General features: G+C 46.8%; 2 protein-coding genes across 3 annotated transcripts in view; one reads left to right on the forward strand and one right to left on the reverse strand.

Annotated features, from left to right (window-relative positions):
* Positions 1-733, reverse strand: part of CCT5 (chaperonin containing TCP1 subunit 5) — a 24,761-nt gene extending 24,028 nt beyond the window's left edge. Inside the window, exon 1 of the mRNA XM_015409346.1 lies at positions 483-733. Coding sequence (XP_015264832.1) covers positions 483-590 — 108 coding nt within the window. The 5' untranslated portion in view covers positions 591-733. The remainder of the gene's footprint in view (positions 1-482) is intronic.
* Positions 734-993: 260 nt separating this feature from the next.
* Positions 994-17,134, forward strand: FAM173B (family with sequence similarity 173 member B). 2 transcript variants are annotated; one of them, XM_015409351.1, is made up of 5 exons: positions 994-1,339; positions 4,975-5,264; positions 7,851-7,988; positions 12,090-12,140; positions 16,465-17,134. In XM_015409351.1, exons 2-5 carry the CDS (start codon positions 4,986-4,988, stop codon positions 16,627-16,629), a joined length of 633 nt encoding a protein of 210 aa, XP_015264837.1. In that variant the 5' UTR covers positions 994-1,339; positions 4,975-4,985; the 3' UTR covers positions 16,630-17,134. The 2 variants fall into 2 exon arrangements, with proteins under 2 accessions (XP_015264837.1, XP_015264838.1); XM_015409352.1 differs by lacking the exon at positions 12,090-12,140.
* The last annotated feature ends 1,693 nt before the right edge of the window (positions 17,135-18,827 follow it).

The following is an 18,827-nucleotide window of genomic DNA, read 5'->3' on the forward strand; positions in this document are numbered from 1 at the left end:
GTATTTTTGTGGGTATGGATATATTTTAAATATATTGTTTTATATATTGTTTTAAATTGTTATTTTAATGGTTGTTTTATGGTATTAAGATTGTTGTAAACCACCCTGAGCCCACCTGTGGGGAGGGTGGTATATAAAACAAACAAACAAACAAACCTGTAGGGCTGCCAGGTCTGGGGAATGCCTGGGTATTTGGGGAGGGGGGGTGGTAGATCTGGGAGAGGGCGGGGCCTCAGCAGGGCCCAAGGCCATCGAGCCCCCCCCCCTCCCTCCAAAGCAGCCATTCTTCCTCCAGGGGAGCTGATCTCTGTCAGCTGGAGAGGAGTCGTCGAGGCGGGATTTATCCAGACCGCCCCGCCCCCACCTGGAGGTTGGCAACCGTACACCGCCCAGCGCCAGTTGCCCCTCCCCTCGAGTGGGGGCGGGAGGAGAAAGGCCGCGGGCTGGTAGGCCCCGACCCCCCCCCCCCCCCCCCCCCCCACCCTGTGGGCCCCCCCCAGCCCGATCGTGCGGCTCTTCCGCTCTTGGTCCTTCAGGATGAGGAAAGGCCTCCCGTACTCGTCGAACGCCAGGGTCCCCATGGCCGACATGACGGCGGAGGAGAGAAGCCGCGCGGGGCGCCTGAGGGGGGAGAAAGAAAAGAGAGAGAGGGAGAAGCCGGGCCGCGCGCTGAACGGAAAGAAACGGCCGCAGCCCCGCGTGCGTCCCTCCGGCCACGCTTCTTCTCGCGAGACTTCCCGGCACGCGCCCCGCCCCCGCCGGCTTCTGGAAGCGTCGGGGGGGGGGGGGGGGGGGGGGGGAGAGAGGCGGCGCACACGCGCCTCGGAGCTCCGCCCTCCCCCGCCGAAGTGAAGGGGGGCAGAGAACTGACAGGCGCGGCCTGAACTTCCGGTTTCAAACGGGAAACCGCTCTCCCCCCACCCTCCCCGGCGTCGTTGGTTTTCTACGCATGCGCCATCGGCCGTACGCGTGGGAGGGGGCGGATCCCACAGACGGAGAACAAACGGCACTCACGGGCGGCCCTTTTTAATCTCGCTCCACTGCGCAGCCGTGAATGATCCCTCCGAAGTCAGTCTCGCGAGTTCGAGTCCCGTCTTCCGCCACAAAGCTCGATGGCCGACCTCGGCCTCTTCTTCGTTTTCTTTCGGCCTACTTTGCAGGGACGTCGTGAAGGTAAAGCAGAGGGAAGGAGAGCGCGTCGCCTTCGCTTCGCCGCACGGACTCTCGCTGGCTCCGCCCCCTTGAGGAGATACCACTGAGAAGCTTCTGCTGGGGGAGTCCCCCCCCCCCTTACGGAGGCCTCGTTCTCGCCTTCAACTTCGCGGTCGGGTGCTCCGAAGTAAGTGCCGTTGAGTCCTGTGCGCGGCTTACGTCAAAGTAAGGACAGCAGTCCTCTGCAGGTTTTAACTGGGGTAGGGGACAGTTCGAGTCCAGCGGTACATTTGAGACCCGCAAAGTTTACTTCTAGGTATATTTACTTCTGGGTACAAGCTCTTGTGTGCATGCACACCTTTGACACCTGCAAAGGTTACTTCTGGGTACAAGCTCTTGTGTGCATGCACACCTTTGACACCTGCAAAGGTTACTTCTGGGTACAAGCTCTTGTGTGCATGCACACCTTTGACACCTGCAAAGGTTACTTCTGGGTACAAGCTCTTGTGTGCATGCACACCTTTGACACCTGCAAAGGTTACTTCTGGGTACAAGCTCTTGTGTGCATGCACACCTTTGACACCTGCAAAGGTTACTTCTGGGTACAAGCTCTTGTGTGCATGCACACCTTTGACACCTGCAAAGGTTACTTCTGGGTACAAGCTCTTGTGTGCATGCACACCTTTGACACCTGCAAAGGTTACTTCTGGGTACAAGCTCTTGTGTGCATGCACACCTTTGACACCTGCAAAGGTTACTTCTGGGTACAAGCTCTTGTGTGCATGCACACCTTTGACACCTGCAAAGGTTACTTCTGGGTACAAGCTCTTGTGTGCATGCACACCTTTGACACCTGCAAAGGTTACTTCTGGGTACAAGCTCTTGTGTGCATGCACACCTTTGACACCTGCAAAGGTTACTTCTGGGTACAAGCTCTTGTGTGCATGCACACCTTTGACACCTGCAAAGGTTACTTCTGGGTACAAGCTCTTGTGTGCATGCACACCTTTGACACCTGCAAAGGTTACTTCTGGGTACAAGCTCTTGTGTGCATGCACACCTTTGACACCTGCAAAGGTTACTTCTGGGTACAAGCTCTTGTGTGCATGCACACCTTTGACACCTGCAAAGGTTACTTCTGGGTACAAGCTCTTGTGTGCATGCACACCTTTGACACCTGCAAAGGTTACTTCTGGGTACAAGCTCTTGTGTGCATGCACACCTTTGACACCTGCAAAGGTTACTTCTGGGTACAAGCTCTTGTGTGCATGCACACCTTTGACACCTGCAAAGGTTACTTCTGGGTACAAGCTCTTGTGTGCATGCACACCTTTGACACCTGCAAAGGTTACTTCTGGGTACAAGCTCTTGTGTGCATGCACACCTTTGACACCTGCAAAGGTTACTTCTGGGTACAAGCTCTTGTGTGCATGCACACCTTTGACACCTGCAAAGGTTACTTCTGGGTACAAGCTCTTGTGTGCATGCACACCTTTGACACCTGCAAAGGTTACTTCTGGGTACAAGCTCTTGTGTGCATGCACACCTTTGACACCTGCAAAGGTTACTTCTGGGTACAAGCTCTTGTGTGCATGCACACCTTTGACACCTGCAAAGGTTACTTCTGGGTACAAGCTCTTGTGTGCATGCACACCTTTGACACCTGCAAAGGTTACTTCTGGGTACAAGCTCTTGTGTGCATGCACCTCTTTGACACCCGCAAAGAGGAACTGGTTGACCACTTTGTGAGACAGGAGGCTGGACTAGAGGGACCACAGGTCTGACCCAGCAGGGCTCTCCTGGTGTCCTTATCAGGGGAAGGCCTCTGCCTCTCTGCCCTGTTGTTGGCCCTCCAGAGGGACTGGTTGGCCAGTGTGTGAGACAGAATGCTGGACTGGATGGACCATCGGCCTGATCTATTAGGGCTCTTCTGATGTTCCTATGAAGGCCTCGGCCTCTCTGCCCTGTTGTTGGCCCTCCAGAGGAACTGGTTGGCCAGTGTGAGACAGAATGCTGGACTGGATGGACCATCGGCCTGATCTATCAGGGCTCTTCTGATGTCCCTATGAAGGCCTTGGCCTCTCTGCCCTGTTGTTGGCCCTCCAGAGGAACTGGTTGGCCGGTGTGAGACAGGAGGCTGGACTGGATGAACCATCGGCCTGATCTATCAGGGCTCTTCTGATGTTCTTATGAAGGCCTTGGCCTCTCTGCCCTGTTGTTGGCCCTCCAGAGGAACTAGTTGGCCTCTGTGTGAGACAGGATGCTGGGCTAGATGGACCGCTGGTCTGATCCAGCAGGGCTCTTCTGATGTCCAAGAAGGCTTTTTTTTTTAAAGGTCATTCTTTGCACAGACCTTGTGACACCTTGATACTTTAGTATGTTTTCATACTGGATTATGTGTGTAGATTTTGTACTACTTTAATGATGTGTAAGCCTATTGCTCTTGTAATTCATTTTTGTTAATAGGCTTTGAAGCAGTCTTTTTCAAGCAACAATATCCTAAGATGAAACTGCTGGTATAAATTAAAGACTTTGATCCATGCCAAGCCACAGTTAGGCATGATGAAGTCCCCCCGATAGAACCACTTGCTTAATTCCCCAACTGTAGTCAGGAGGACTCGAAGAGACGGCCTTGTGCTGCCTTTGAATCCCTCCTGTGTCACAGACAACCTTGAGCCAGTCACTCTCTCTCGGTCAAACGTACCTCACAAGGTTGTTGTTGTGAGGATAAAATGGAGGCGAGGAGAACTCTGCTGTAAGCTGCATTGGATGTCCCCTGGAAAGCAAAGCGGTATATAAATGTATAAAGAGAGCCAGTTTGGTGTCGTGGTGAAGTGCGTGGACTCTAACCTGGGAGAACCGGGTTTGATTCCCCACTCCTCCACTTGCACCTGGCTGGATGACCTTGGGCAAGCTGTAGTTCCGGCACAGCTGTCCTTGAAAAAAGAGCAGTTTCTGTCAGAGTTCTCTCAGCCCCACCTACCTCACAGGGTGTCTGTTGTGGGGAGGGGGAGGGAGAGGGAAAGGCGTTTGTAAGCCGCTCTGAGACTCCAGAAGTGAAGGGCGGGGTGTAAATCCAATCTCTTCTTCTTCAGACAAATGAATTAGTCTAGACACAATGCAGGAGGCCTCCGACAGAAAAATTGCCTTCCTTCCCCAAGCCCATGGGGGTGGGCTTCAAATGTGATCTGGAGTATCTGTCGGGGGGGGGGGGGGGGCTCCCCGGTGCGCGTTTTGGTTTCCTTAAGAATCACTTTCACAAAGCTGTGTTTGTTCCCATGGGGGAAAGATCTATGGACAGGAGAGTTTCTGGGAAGGTGTAATTTCTAGAGGAATAAGTAAGGTAAAAAGAAGCCACTGGCAGAGACACATCAATGTGTCTCGTGCATTTATTATTTTATTTTATTTATTTACCTTTGGCTTATATACCCCCCTGACCCCGAAGGGTCTCTGGGCGGTTTACATAGAGGTTCTAACCAACCAATTAACCTAACTAGGGCCACATTGTCTACAGGGTGGTGACTGCCTACCAGCACCCCGGGCTAGTTGTCATCCTGCTTCCTTCCGGTCTCACATGGCATAGTGGTTAGAGTGTCTGACTCCTCTCCGGGAGACCCAGGTTTGAATCCATACTCTGTCATGGAAGCTCGCTGGGTGACCTTGGGCTAGTCACCCTCTCAGTCTAACCTACCTCACAGCGTTGCTGTGAGGATAAAGAGGAGGAGAGGAGAATGAGGTAAGCCACTTTGGCAGTAAATAAACAGTGCTTATGTGCGACTGGATGGTGCCCCTTGTGTTTCATAAATGGTTTCTGTTTTCCAGGTACATCTGTGATGTCCAAAATACTTCCTGGAGAAAGCCCAGGCCAAGATGTTTGGACTGCCTGCAATGAAGGTTCTCGGCCCAGGAACTGGGGCTTGTTGGCCACTGGCCTTCTCGGAGGCTCACTAGTGGTGCTGTATTCAATCGCTGCCCCATTTATCACTCCAGCCCTGAGGAAGCATTGCCTGCCGTTTGTGCCTGCTACTCCAAAGCAAATTGACAACGTCTTGAGTGTGCTGAAGGGCCGGAGCGGATCCTTGGTGGACATAGGCAGTGGTGATGGACGCATTGTAAGGTTAAAGCCAAATGTGTATGGGGGTGGTGGAGCCAAGCAAGGGGATGTTGACACATTTGGCACCACGCTGAAGGTGTTTGAGGACTGGTTTAGAACTGCCAAGTATTTATGAATGCGTGTGTAATGATTCCTTGTTTTTGTGTGTGTGTGTCTCTTTAAAAGTTTGGTTGCATGGCTGTGGTAGATAGACTAGAGTGGTTGAGAGAGGCAAGTGTGGTATGATTGGTGATTGACAGAGAGGGGGAGGGGTTTTGGAAGTGAATCTGGGTGGATGAGTATGTGAGTCAGTCAGGAGTTTCAGTTACAAGTTTACAGTTGATGGAAACAAGCAGTTATGTGTGGAAGTAGTTAGAAGCTGACAGTTGAAGTTGTTCAGTAAGAAAGAGAAAGAGAGCTGAAAGCTGAGTGTATAGGAAAAAGTAAAGTTTAAGTGGAGAAAAGTTAAAGGAAAGTCTGAGTGTCATAACAAACTGGAGTGGAACAGTGAACATATATGACATTGAGAAAAACAAGTGTTACAAAGTTACATGAAAAGATCCCTATCAGTGAGGGAGAAGATTGTGTGTGATACCAAAGCAATTGTTCATCATTTACACATTACTAGTTACATTGTACCACCCACTTATTTAGTATTTATTTCAATAAATCCTCTTTTATCCAAGTTTATACCAGCTCTGAATGAAATACTTCCCAGGACCACATAGTTCCTCGTAAGCCTTGAACTCGGTCTACCAAACTAGTAAGAGCAAAAGTAAAAGCATAAAGGTTTGGAAATCCTTAAAATTTCCTGGTGGCAGCAGATTCTACCCAGTTAAGCGAAATAAAGAGAACTTTTAAAGTGAAACTAGTCCTCCCCAATAAGGAGGACGTCACAGTGTGCAACTCACAATTAGACACGTACCATAACATCATAAATTACCCACATTGAAAACAAGGTAGAGACATAAAAATACATAAAGCAAACATCAGGCTGCCTAAACATACACATAAAACAGTCCCCAAGTTGAAGGAAAGCCAGGGAATGACTGAAAAAGGCAACACAAATTAATTGAAAGCCTGGGTTGAAAAAACGTTTTCCCTTTGCAGGCAGGGGCGCAGGAAGCAAAACTTGGGACGAAGCTCATCGGGGACAGGCTGGTCAGTGGGGGGAGGGGGCAGTCCTTTCAAGTACCTGAGCCCCAGGTTGGTTCGGGCTTTAAATGTGAAAACTGGCCCTTTGAATGGTATGCCCAGAATCAGACCGGCAAAGAGTTTCCACAGCAGTTTCTCAGAAGTCTTTCCCAGCCCTAATCACTGGCAGAGTTTAACGGAGGTGCCAGCTGCTGCCCCTGAAACTTTCTTCAGTGCTAAGCAAATTCTCTGGCGTACCGCTCATTGAGGGTGCCATTGCGCAGGCTTGGAAATTCCCGCGCTGTTTTCAGATCTGCCTCTGAATTGGGAAACAAGGCAAGGGTGGCTTTTTTATCCCGTTCTTTTTTTATTTTGTTTCTTGGATGTACCATACAGCCAGTGTTCCCTCTAAGCTGAGTTCGTGTGAGCTAGCTCACAGTTTTTTTAGCCTCCGGCTCACCCATTTTTGTCTTCGCTCAGGGAGGGGATGGCTCCAGAGCAAACTAATTTATGCAGTAGCCAAATCACTCGCTCACAACTTCGATGCTAGTAGCTCACAAAGTAGTTTTTTTGCTCACAAGACTCCACAGCTTACAGGGAGCATTGCATACAGCAGGAGAAGGAGGACAGCTGGACCAGACAGAAACCTGAGGGGAAACTGAGGCTATCTCGCCTTCGGATTCAGCCCCAATGGGAGGATGTGGGCAAAGATGTGGCTGCATCCTCTGGTGTAGTTGCCTGCTGGTTTTTCAGGTTGGAACTTGCTTATAAACACATAAAGCAGCCTCATACTGAATCAGCTCTTTGGTCCATCAAGGACAATATTGTCCACTCAGACTGGCCATGGCACTCCAGGGTCTCAGGCTGAGTTTTTACACATCATCTGTTGCTTGGCAACTGAAGATGCCAGGATTAAACCCGGGACCTTCTGCATGCAAAGCAGAGGCTCTTCCACTGAGCTACACCTTCCCTTTCTGTTTCAGGCTCCTTCTCTTACCTGGGAGTTTTAAGACACAACACTAGCCTACCTGACATAATCCTTGTGATTATCACCTTCTGCGTACGCAAAGCAGATGTTCGTCCACTGAGCTGTAGCCCCTCCCCAACTCAGCTGCCCTTTTTGCAAGAGGGTCTAAGCTGCCTCTTTTGACAAGGTAAAAGTCTGTCCTCCAGGGACTCATCTGCTACTGATGAACAAATCGGCAGACCCAATAAACCAAATCAGTGTGAGTCTCTACAAAACGGAGGTTTTAAGTATCAAATTGACCACGGCTTGAGCAAATAAAAAAGCATTTCTTTTAAGGCTACAAACTAAGGCACCTTTACTAAGGCATGAAGACATCGGCCATATTCTAAGCATAGCCCTCAGATAGGGATATTGGCCGTGTCACTAAGCACAGCCCTCAGATAGGGAGTGTTGCAATGAACCCGTGTCTGCTGCTCAAGGTAAAATCGGTTTCTTCTTTTACAGGTAATCGCAGCTGCAAAAGTTGGTTTCAAAGCTGTTGGATATGAACTGAATCCCTGGTTAGTGTGGTATTCCCGGTACCATGCTTGGAAAGCAGGGGTGCATCATAATGCTAAATTTTACATTTCGGACTTATGGAAGGTATGTGTCTCTGAGCAGCATTTGCAGTGATACAAATAAAAAGTGGTCGACAAAAAGTAGTGCAGCACTGGACATGTGCTTAATTTTTGGGGGGGTAATTATTTTTATTTTTAGAGAATTAAATTACAGAGTTACATAAAAGTACATAAAATACATAATAATCAATATAGAAAGTAATATCAGAAACATCTGGAATGTTCAAGGTTAAGGATGGAAAGGATAGAAAAAAGTAAGCCAAGCCAACTTTGAAAATATACAGATTCAAAAAACATATTTAAAACTACTATACTTTTATGAGATGACTTAGGTTAGTAGCATCAGTATTACATAGTTTGTAGGTCAAGTTAAGAAAACATATATAAATTTTTAGAGCCAAATATACAACCAGCATACTCTCTTAGCAAGAACAAAAACTAACAGAGAAGGGGATATAATATCAATATAAATATATTAGGACTAAGTCCGGTTGTGGGAAGAAATACAACGAGCTCTAGAAGGAAGCTCCAGGAGAGTATCCCGGCTGTGGCTGGTGGGGCGGCAGAGGGAAGGGGAAAATAGAGGGAGGAAAGCCATGTTTATTTCCTTCTGCTTAGCAATAAGGCAGGGCTGTCTCAAGTCATTTTGCTGCCCCAAGTGGGTAGTATGGGAGGACAGCCTCATGGGAACAGGTATTGTTCCTCCCACCCCTGACTTATGTTGATTTGGGGTTATGCAGTGGCAGCTAAGGTAGAAAAGCACCTCGTCCTATGCCATGTCTTCTGGGTTCCAAGGATCTGGAAAGCAGTTCCATAGCCAGTTACAGGATTGCCAACTCTGGGTTGGGAAATACCTGTAGTTTTGAGGGGTAGAGCCTGGGGGAGGGCAGGGTTTGGGGTGGGGAGGGACCTCAACAGGGTTTAATTCCATAGAGTCCATTGCCCAAAGCAACCATTTTCTCCAGGAGAACTGATCTTGGAGATCTCCAGGTGCTGCCTGGAGGCTGGCAATACTAAGGGGAGGGCCAGACCTGTAGATTTGAGGGTTGGAGCCCAGGGTTTGGGGTGCGGAGAGACCTCAGCAGGGTATAATGCCATAGATTCCACTGCCCAAAGCAGCCATTGTAATAGCTGGGAAATTTTCTGTAGGAGAAATGATGTGCTGTGGCTGAGGAACACGGTGATTTCTGGGAGATCTCCAGGCCCCACAGGGAGATTGGCAACTCCAGTGAAGATTGGGATATGTATTTTACCTCAGGACACATTGAATGACTCCCAACAGCAACCTGTTTAGAATGTTAGAGGCAAAGGCCAATCAGGCCGCATATGCAAATGACCTCTATTCCAACTGGCTATTGGGGGGAAAGGAACAGCAAACTGTTTAGAATATTGGAGGCGAGACTCAGGCAATGCATCCAGTAGATAGGGACAGCTTCTGAGTGACAGATCAGGGAGCCAACTGATTTGGGAGCATGTGGAATGTTCAGGAGAGTCCATGACCAAAACAGAATCTCTCCTTATATATAATTGAATAGTGGGTGCCAAAGTTCTAATTCTAAAATGCACTCCCTTAGTGTATGGCTGATGGCACTGCTCCTCAGCATATATGGCTGATGGCACTGCTCCTCAGCATAATCAGAAGGCAAAGCCCGGGTCCTGCCCACACCACAACTGCTATGACAACCTGGTCTTTTGCATATGGAAGCTGATTGGACTTCACTCCATTCCACACCTCAAACTCCCCCCCCCCGCAAGGCAGTTGGAATGTCAGTTGCATATGGAACCTGCTGTATTCTGGTGGTGTGCAGGTCCCAGGTTCATGTTTTAAAAGCAGACTGACACTGTTTGCCCAAAGCCAGAGCACTCTCCCAGAGCCTCTTTCTAGATCCCGTTGTATTTATTTCCACAACGGGCCTTATTTCTAGTTATATATAAGGAGAGATTATAATATCAATATATCAATTGGATATGATCTATTTAGTAACGATTCATTGGCAGAGATAAACTCAATTACTGGGAACCAAGTTTGAATAAAGACAGACATTTCAGAGTTACTATTGTTTGTGGACAAATGATCTAAAATCTTTTCCATTGTGTACATATCCCAAACACAATGATACCAAGTAGATATAGATGGAGTTTTAGAGTTTCTCCAAGCGACAGCTATAGACCATTTTGCAGCTACACATAGCATAGCAATCAGATTGCGTCTAACTATTGGAACAGATTAATGTTGCCATAAATTTAAGAGCATAACCTCTCGGGTGAAAGGAGTCAAATAACCTGTTATCCTATAAATATTTTGATGAACCAATCACCAAAAGATCTTAATGTGTTTGCAAGTCCACCAATTATATATAAAAGTTCCATTCCAACATAAAGATTGATAAATCGGGTTAATGTGATGTAATTGACGTGGCGTTAGATACCAACAAGAAATTAACTTAAAAGTCTGAGTCTGTAGGTCCAACTATTTTGACTTAGAAGGGGTTGAGTTCCAAATTTTAGACCAATGTATAGTAGATAGATTACAATTCAGTTCAGGTCCTTATTCCAAGAATGAGCATACGAGGGTAAAGAGTGTCCAGTCAAATCTAGTAAAATTTTATATAAAATTGAAAGCACACCTTTACTAGTTGTAGTGTTAAATTTGAGTAACATTTCAAAATTTGTTAAGTTTCTCAATAAACTGTCTCTGATTCCTGAATTGTCAATAAGGTGTTTGAGTTGTAAATAATGAAACCATGGGATAGGTTTCCCTAGCTTCAAATCGAGACATATCTGATCACAAATAGTGCCTTCTGGTGTTATGTCCAAAAAAATGGGTGAGATGTGACGTTCTCCAGATTTGTGAAAAGGCTTGCCGTCGCCCAGGTTCAAACCATATTTGCCCCAAGAAGGTAGAGAGTGGTGAAATTGGTGGAGCAAGTCTAGATCTCCAAAATCCCACATTCAGTGTAGTAACTAAAAATCTGTTGTCTGTTATAGATAAAGGTCTTCATGTGCTTAATATTTCAGTGATATTTGTAAAAGTCCAATGGAGTCGTTTAAGCTGGAGGCAAAGCAACAAATTCCCTTCCACTCACCCATCCCTCACCCTTTTGTGTCTGTCTCATTTAGACTGTACAGCTCTCGGTAGAGTTTGTTTCTGGTTTGACCAGTGCAGAGCTCCACATATATCCTCGGCTGCTAAATCTTTCCATGTTTGCCTTTGCAATACAACCCTTTCACCTTCAGGATGCCACCGGATTCCTTGTTGACTCATGATTTGGCTATGGCAGGATGTCAGGTCCAACCGCCCTTGGGGTTCGCTTCAGTAGATAAGTTTGCAGCTAGCCAGCAGACAGGAAACTCTCAGCACACAGCAAACATCTTTAAAAGGCTTATTTCATTTAATTGAATAAAAACACTCAAACACTCAGGATGTATGCAGTGCAGAAATCATCCAACCTATGAGCAGTTGGCAGTAAAAACATTTGAATCCGAAGGTACGTTGGCAATTCTAAAAAGGGAAGCTGCAGCTTCTTATATGACCTCATAGACAGTTCAGTAGTAAATCACCATAGAACAGAATCCAGTTCCATCTCCAGAGGCAGCTGATCAACTCGACGTCCAAGGATACTCTAGTGCCTCCTGAAAGGTTAATCTGCATCTCACGACCTGGGCTACTGCCACTCCCTTGAGATAACCAAGCCTTGCAGCTGCCGGCAATTACCCCCACCAGGCTACCTTCCTCCTCCAAGGATGGATCCTGTCAAACTCATGGCCCCCTTCCAATCACCGGAGCTTAGCAAATTATAGGCTCGTTCAGCCCTCATCCCTTACACAGGACTTTTTTGCTTGGCTGTCCAGTCTCGTAAGCCTCTTTCCTCGATCTTGAGGGCACAGCTGCAAGCAGAGAATCACGAGCTCTGATTCTGGATCAGCGAGCGAAGGCCATTGCAACTGTCAGAGATGGGCAGGGTGAAAGCCCGCCCTTCATTTACATTTAACATCTGCTGAGCCTTACGGAATGTAGATGATAGGTTTTCATTTTAACCACAAGGGTGTATGTACAGGTTAGGCAAACCCACGCATTTAGAGGGTGAATACTAACAGCTGTTCTTTTTTCTTTTTTAAAAAATAGGTCAGTTTCTCTCAATATACAAATGTGGTAATTTTTGGAGTACCTCAAATGGTAAGTTTCAGATTTTCTCCTGTCAGTTGTCTAGATATGGAGAATTTGCTAATAGACGTGGTAATTAGTTTTATGTGGTATAATGGGGCAAATGTGAGGACCCCAGGGCTAGGGGCTGCATACTTGGGGGGGGCATCTCTTCTCCCCATTGTCAGAGATAACATACCAGAACTGTGAGGCTTGCACTGAGCGGCCTGGTTCCTTTCTATCGCCTACTCCAGAGGTTAACCACTGCCCATTGGCCTGGCCAGCTCACTATTCCTCACCTCCACCTATTTACACCTTGCTGCTAGGGCAGCTTTTCTAGCCTGAAAAACTGGAAGACCACTGCTTTAGCCTAACCACAAATTCTCCTAACCACATTGTTTGTCATTTATATCTTATTGTTTGTCATTTATATCTACACCAGTTTGGTGTAGCGGTTAAGTGTGCGGACTCTAATCTGGGAGAACCGGGTTTGATTCCCCACTCCTCCACTTGCAGCTGCTGGATGACCTTGGGCAAGCCCTAGTTCTGTCAGAGCTGTTCTTGAAAAAGCAGTTTCTGTCAGAGCTCTCTCAGCCCCACCTACCTCACAGGGTGTCTGTTGTGGGGAGGGGAAGGGAGAGGAGTTTGTAAGCCGCTCTGAGACTCCAAGTGAAGGGCGGGGTATAAATCCAATCTCTTCTTCTTCTTCTTCTTCTTATTTCCATCACGAGGAATCCACTATTGACATCTTCCTCTCTAAAAGGATGCAGTCCAAAATATTGGACGGAATGGTTAAAGACTAAGGACATTCACTGAAAACTTGCTCCTTTTTTAGCACAAGCTTCTCCTAGCCCGTTTTTCATAATATTTTGGTCAATGTCCATTTTCCACAGTTAGGGGGATGTTTATTATGTGGATTCCAGGCAAACGTCAAAATACATTTTTTTAAAATAGTATCACTTTTTTCCTTTGGGGAACAGATGTAATACTATATATTATAATATTAGTATATTATATATTATATAGTACTATGTATTATACCGGGGTCCCTAACTTTTAAATTTTTTAAAATAATTTTAATTAAATAAATATAAAACAATTTATACAAAGAATCCCAAACAATACAAACTATTTAACACTAATAACATTCTTGATATTCTAGTCAGTATATCTGTCTAAAACGTAACTAATTAAAACCCTTAACATGTTTTTTAATAATACAGTTGGGTTAGCAACTATCTTGTATAAACGTAAGAATTTGAGTTCAACTAGCTAATATTTATTGATCAAAATTAAAACATATTCTAAATCTGGGGTTTATAGAATAAACACTTCAGATGAAACTAAATAATCTCTCCTTATTATAAAAGAGTTTTGGTGTCCCTCCTGCACACAGCTCCCACAGCCTTTGGCCCGCTCAGCTGCCTGTCTCGCGGACTCCCAATCCCCTGGCTGCATTGCCTCGCTGCGTTGGCCCCGCCCACAGAGCCGGCAGCCAGCGTTTTGCTCTCAGTCTGGAGGGAGCCAGCAAAGGGAATGGACGCTCTGCCGAGGGAGCGGCAACCCCTCCACGGGGGAGAAAAAGGCAGACCTAGCGAGCAGCAGCAAGCCAGGGGAAGCACTCACCTTTACTGCCCCTCGCGGCCCCTCTCTCTCGGCTGCAAGGCCGGCGCTTTGTCAGGGCGATAGCTCAGTGGGCTGCACCGCAGAGAAGGCTGCCCAGCACCTTTCAATGGCTCCCCCGCCTTCCTTCAGCAGCGGCAGCGGCACCAGGGAGGGTCTGGCCTGGAGGAAACGAGCTGCGGCTCCTGAAAAGCCGGACTCTCTCCTAAGGAAGACACTTCTCTTGGCTCCTGTGTGGGACTAACTGTCCCCTCAGTGGCTCTTGGTAGGCAACCAACTTCTGTCAGTTAAAAAAAAAGACTTTCAGCATAACTCCCTCCCCCGCCCACTGCCATCTTGACCACTTTCCTGTCAGAATACATTTCAACCAGCTCTCTCTCCTTTTTGGCTCCACCATGGCTGGCTGACTAGTGAAGTGGGCCAGCGACCATCAAACAGTTCTCTTCAACCCCCGGCTGTGTGGCTGACTTTCCCTAGGTGGGACCTGGAGATCTCCTGCTGTTACAGTTGATCCCCAGATGACAGAGATCAGTTCCCCTGGAAAAAATGGCTGCTTTGGAGGGTGGACCCTGTGGAGGGTTATCCCCTGCTGAGTCCCTTCCTTCCCCCCCCCCCATGTTGCCCTCCATGGGATCCACCCCCCAAACCTCCTCTCCAGGTATTTCCCTAATCAGAGGTGGCAACTGTGCTTCTCAGTGCCTGTTGCTAGGCAACCAGGTTCTGTGAGTAAAAGGCCCTTTCCACACCTGTTTTGGCCTTTGGGAGAAAACTCATTGGGCCCAGTCTTGATAGGGTTGCCAACTCCAGGTGGGAAATTCCTGGAGATTTGAGGAGTGGAGCCTGGAGAGGGTGAAGTTTGAGGAGGGGTGGGACCTCAGACAGGTGCAATGCCACGGACTCCACCCTCCAAGGCAGCCATCCCTCATGGGGAACCAGTGTTGCCAATCTCCAGGTGGGGGATAGAGAAAACTCAAAATTACACCTGCTCTCTAGGAGGGAGGGGGAGGAGATGGAAAGCTGAAGCCAGGGGGCAGATAACGTTAGGTTGACAGTTAGCTGGGAGGGAGATGGGGTTGCCAAGTCCAGGTGGGAAATTCCTGGAGATTTGAGGGGTGGAGCCTGGAGAGGGTGAGGTTTGAGGAGGGGTGGGACCTCAGACAGGTGCGATGCCATAGACTCTACCCTCCAAGCCAGCCATTCCCTCATGGGGAGCCATTGTTGCCAGTCTCCAGGGGAGGGATGGAGATCATGCAGAATTACAACTGTTCTTCAGATGGCAGAGATCAGTTTCCCAGGAGAAAATGGTGGACTCTCTGTCATTATACCCTGCTGAAGTCGCCACAGCAAATTGACACTGAGTGCCAAAGGCCGGGGCACCCTCCCAGAGCCTCTTCCTAGAGCTCATTGTATTTATTTCCACAACGAGCCTTATTCCTAGTCAGGAATAATTCCATTCTGTGCCATGTAATTTATGACCGGAAACCATTTTTCAGCTTTTTTGACCCTGTGGGCACCTTTGGAATTCTGACACAGGTCACAAAATGGCTGCCGTAGAAGGTGGAGCTGAGGTGGAGAGGACTTCAGAATACCCTCTGGGAAAGAGGACTGAAGAAAACAAAGCTAACACTGTGGCAGCAGCTCCCATTGAAACAGTATAATTTTAATCTGCACAACCAATCAGATCTCCCATGGCCAATCAGAAGCCCTGCTGGGCAAAAGCCCCACACGGCCCCGCCCACTTTCGAAAAACACCCAGTGGTGCCAGGAAAGGTGGGTGCCATGGCACCCATAAGTACCACGTTGGGAACCCTGGTATTATAGTAACTATAATATATAGATAGATAGTACTATAAAATAATATGTATAAAGTGCTCACTATTAAGTGCTGTCCAGTGATGAAGTTGGAGGAGGAAGAGGAGGAGGAGATTGGATTTATACCCTGCCATTCATTCGGAGTCTCAGAGCAGCTTACAAACTCCTTTCCCTTCCCCTCCCCACAACAGACACCCTGTGAGGTAGGCGGGGCTGAGAGAGCCCTTTCAAGGACAGCTCTGACAGAACTACGGCTTGCCCAAGGTCACATCAGCAGCTGCAAGTGGAGGAGTGGGGAATCAAACCCGGTTCTCCCAGATTAGAGTCCACGCACCTAACCACTACGCCAAACCGGCTCAGAAAGAACAAACTCACAGGATCATAGTGAAGAAAAGTGCAGGGGAGACGGTAGCAGAGGAGAAAGAGAAATGGAAGGTTAAAGACTCATTAAAAGGGCAACATTTTCATGTGCTGTTGACGCATCTTCAAGGAGGAAGAGGTCTGTATGTCTGGGAAAGGAAGAAGTCTGCCTTATTCTGAACGTGCTCTTGTTGCTTCCTCTGCTGATCTTTCATCTGAGACGTGGTCTGCCATCCCCCTCCTCCCCCCATTTTCTTTTGTATGTCTCTTTCTGTACACCCAGCATGTTTCTCCTTTTGATGTTCAGCAAATCAATTATTTTAATTCTTCTTCGTCCCTTTCTGTTTGCAATTCTTCAAATCCTTTGAAGGGCTATCATCCACGTTCAATCATGTTCTGTTCCAGAGCCTCCAGACTCGTTTCCTAATGATTTTGCAGTCTCTGGATCTTCTCTCCCGAGCCCTTTAGACAACTTAACACATTCCGTCCTTCTCATCTGTATTCCGTCACTGCGTGCGCCATGTCCTCCACACCACCCAAAGTGCTTTTCGTTTCTTCTCAGATGCTTCAGCTTGAAGACAAGCTCGGAGAAGAACTCCAGCCAGAAGCCAAAGTCGTTGCGTGTCGTTTTCCTTTCCCCCATTGGAAGCCAAGTCATAGTGTTGGAGAGGGCATCGACACAGTGTGGGGATATCATTCAGAATCTTTCAGGAGGAAAGATGACTGAGCTATATGACCAAGCATACTCCTACTGATTACTTGAAGCTCCGCAAGGGTTGTTCCAATGACTGGGTTTGAGCCAAATGTACGTGAGATGAAGTGGATGATAACTGCGCAAGTGGAGCTTCCCTGCTTTCCCCAGCAAAAAGCCCCCCACCCACATGCGACCCAGATCATCAACTGATATTTATGGGGCTTTTGTAAACAAAATGCATCCGCGTACAGGAGCTGCAGGGAATATCCAGTGGCACAGGCTGTTCGAAACCTTTGCAAGTATGGACTCAACCTGTTGAATGATGTATGTAGTTGTTTTCTAGATGGACACAATTCCATTAATTTGCTGAGAGAACATTTCAGAAGTAATAGCAAAAACGGGGTGGGGGGGAGGCGCGGTATGACAAGCATTACTGGCGTCTCATGTCGTAAAAAATCAAGGAAGCCTTCAGGTATGTTAAACACATGTACTGTTTCCCCCCTAGCCATTGTTCCGGTCTGTGCAGTAAAAGTTATCTGTCCCAAGCTCTATGAGTGGGGTGAAACAGAACTGAACATAATAAAAAAAAAAAAAGTTGTGAAATAATTTAAAATGTGATGGTAAAAAACAGTTACATTCAAAATGGAACAAGGACTTTAATAAACTCTGTAATAGGTTTTATTTAAAATTGTGTCTTCAATTATCTTATCTTTCTGGGAGTATTTTGAGTACATGTTACAGAAGAGGAGATGTTGTCTGTGTCCTGGGATTCTTGTGCACACTTAATATGAAGTAGGTCAGGTCAGTTTGAGTTTTAACAGCCCACAGACCATACGCTATAAAACCAATGTTAAGAATTAAAAATCACAGTAAAACAAAAGTTTGCCATATCCGCTAATACAGCTTTTGCAGAGGCTACTCAGAAGTAATCCTAATCTACACTCATTAAAAAGGTAAAGGTTCCCTCGCTCGAAAGCCAGTCGAATCTGACTCTACGGTTGCGGTGCTCATCTCCATTTCAAAGCCAAAGAGCCAGCACTGTCCGAAGACGTTTCCGTAGTCATGTGGCCAGCATGACTAAACACCAAGGCTCACGGAACGCTGTTACCTTCCCACCGAAGTGGTCCCTATTTATCTACTTGCAATTCCTTGCTTTCGAACTGCTCGGTTGGCAGGAGCTGGAACTAGAGACGGGAGCTCACTCCGTCATGCGGCACCCGGGTCTCGAACTGCTAAACTACCGACCTTCCACAGCCTGCAGTTCAGCGTCTTAACCACTTGAGCCACTGCAGCTCCACTACACTCATGGTATTCTGAGTTATGGCAGATTGCAATAGCTGAAAAATTAACCAATCAAATTAAAATAATCAAAGCCAAAACTGTAGACTTTTTTTAAACGTGGCACAATTTTATTTTATACACAACTCAGAACAATACCCAAAGTATGTTTAAACCCTTCCTCAGATTATGGGATAAAGATAAATCAGCCTCTCTATATACTTTAATCATGCTGTAACTATACATTAATTATGCATGTTTATGGGGAAAGAAAAAAGAAGGGGAAAGAATTCTCTTTGTATTCATGCTGAATGTTGAGCTCTCCACCAATGCCTTAATTTTGTTAGTTTTTTACTTTTCTTTTCTTTTCTCTCTCTCTCTCTCCTTTTGCTTTTCTTTGTATACTGTAGGTTGTGTGCTTGATGTTTATGCCTGGGTTTTTCTGTATATATTTAAATATTTACTTCTTTTAAAAAGGGGGGGGGGGATGTTCCAGTACTTAAGTAGCCATTTTCTACGCAATCTCTCTTGGGCTGTTGCATACTTTGGACGCTAGAAAAACGAATGGGACAATGAATCAGCCCCTGACAAAGGACAGTCAGTTTAATATGAAGTATATTCCTTCCTTTCTTTGTGGTACCCCTGTGCACCCTCCTCTCAATTTCATTTAATTATGCTTTCATATAAGAACATGCAGGATTCCTGGAGAAAGATCTCTTAAAGTATGTGCCAAAGAAGAGGCCCATAGCTAGGAATGATGCAGTGGGAGGCCGGAACATATAACATGGGAACAATAAGTTAGTGGAAAACACCAGAAACCTTAACTACATGTGCCGCAATCTTTTAAAAATGAAAATTATTTAATTAATTGTTTAATTAATTGAAATGAAGGTACCCTTGTTTTCTTACATAGTCATTCTATTGTACTACCTTTCCCCAGCCCAGACCTGGAC

Source organism: Gekko japonicus, unplaced genomic scaffold (genome assembly GCF_001447785.1).
Source record: "Gekko japonicus isolate JY-2015 unplaced genomic scaffold, Gekko_japonicus_V1.1 scaffold707, whole genome shotgun sequence".
Taxonomy (NCBI): Eukaryota; Metazoa; Chordata; class Lepidosauria; order Squamata; family Gekkonidae; genus Gekko; species Gekko japonicus.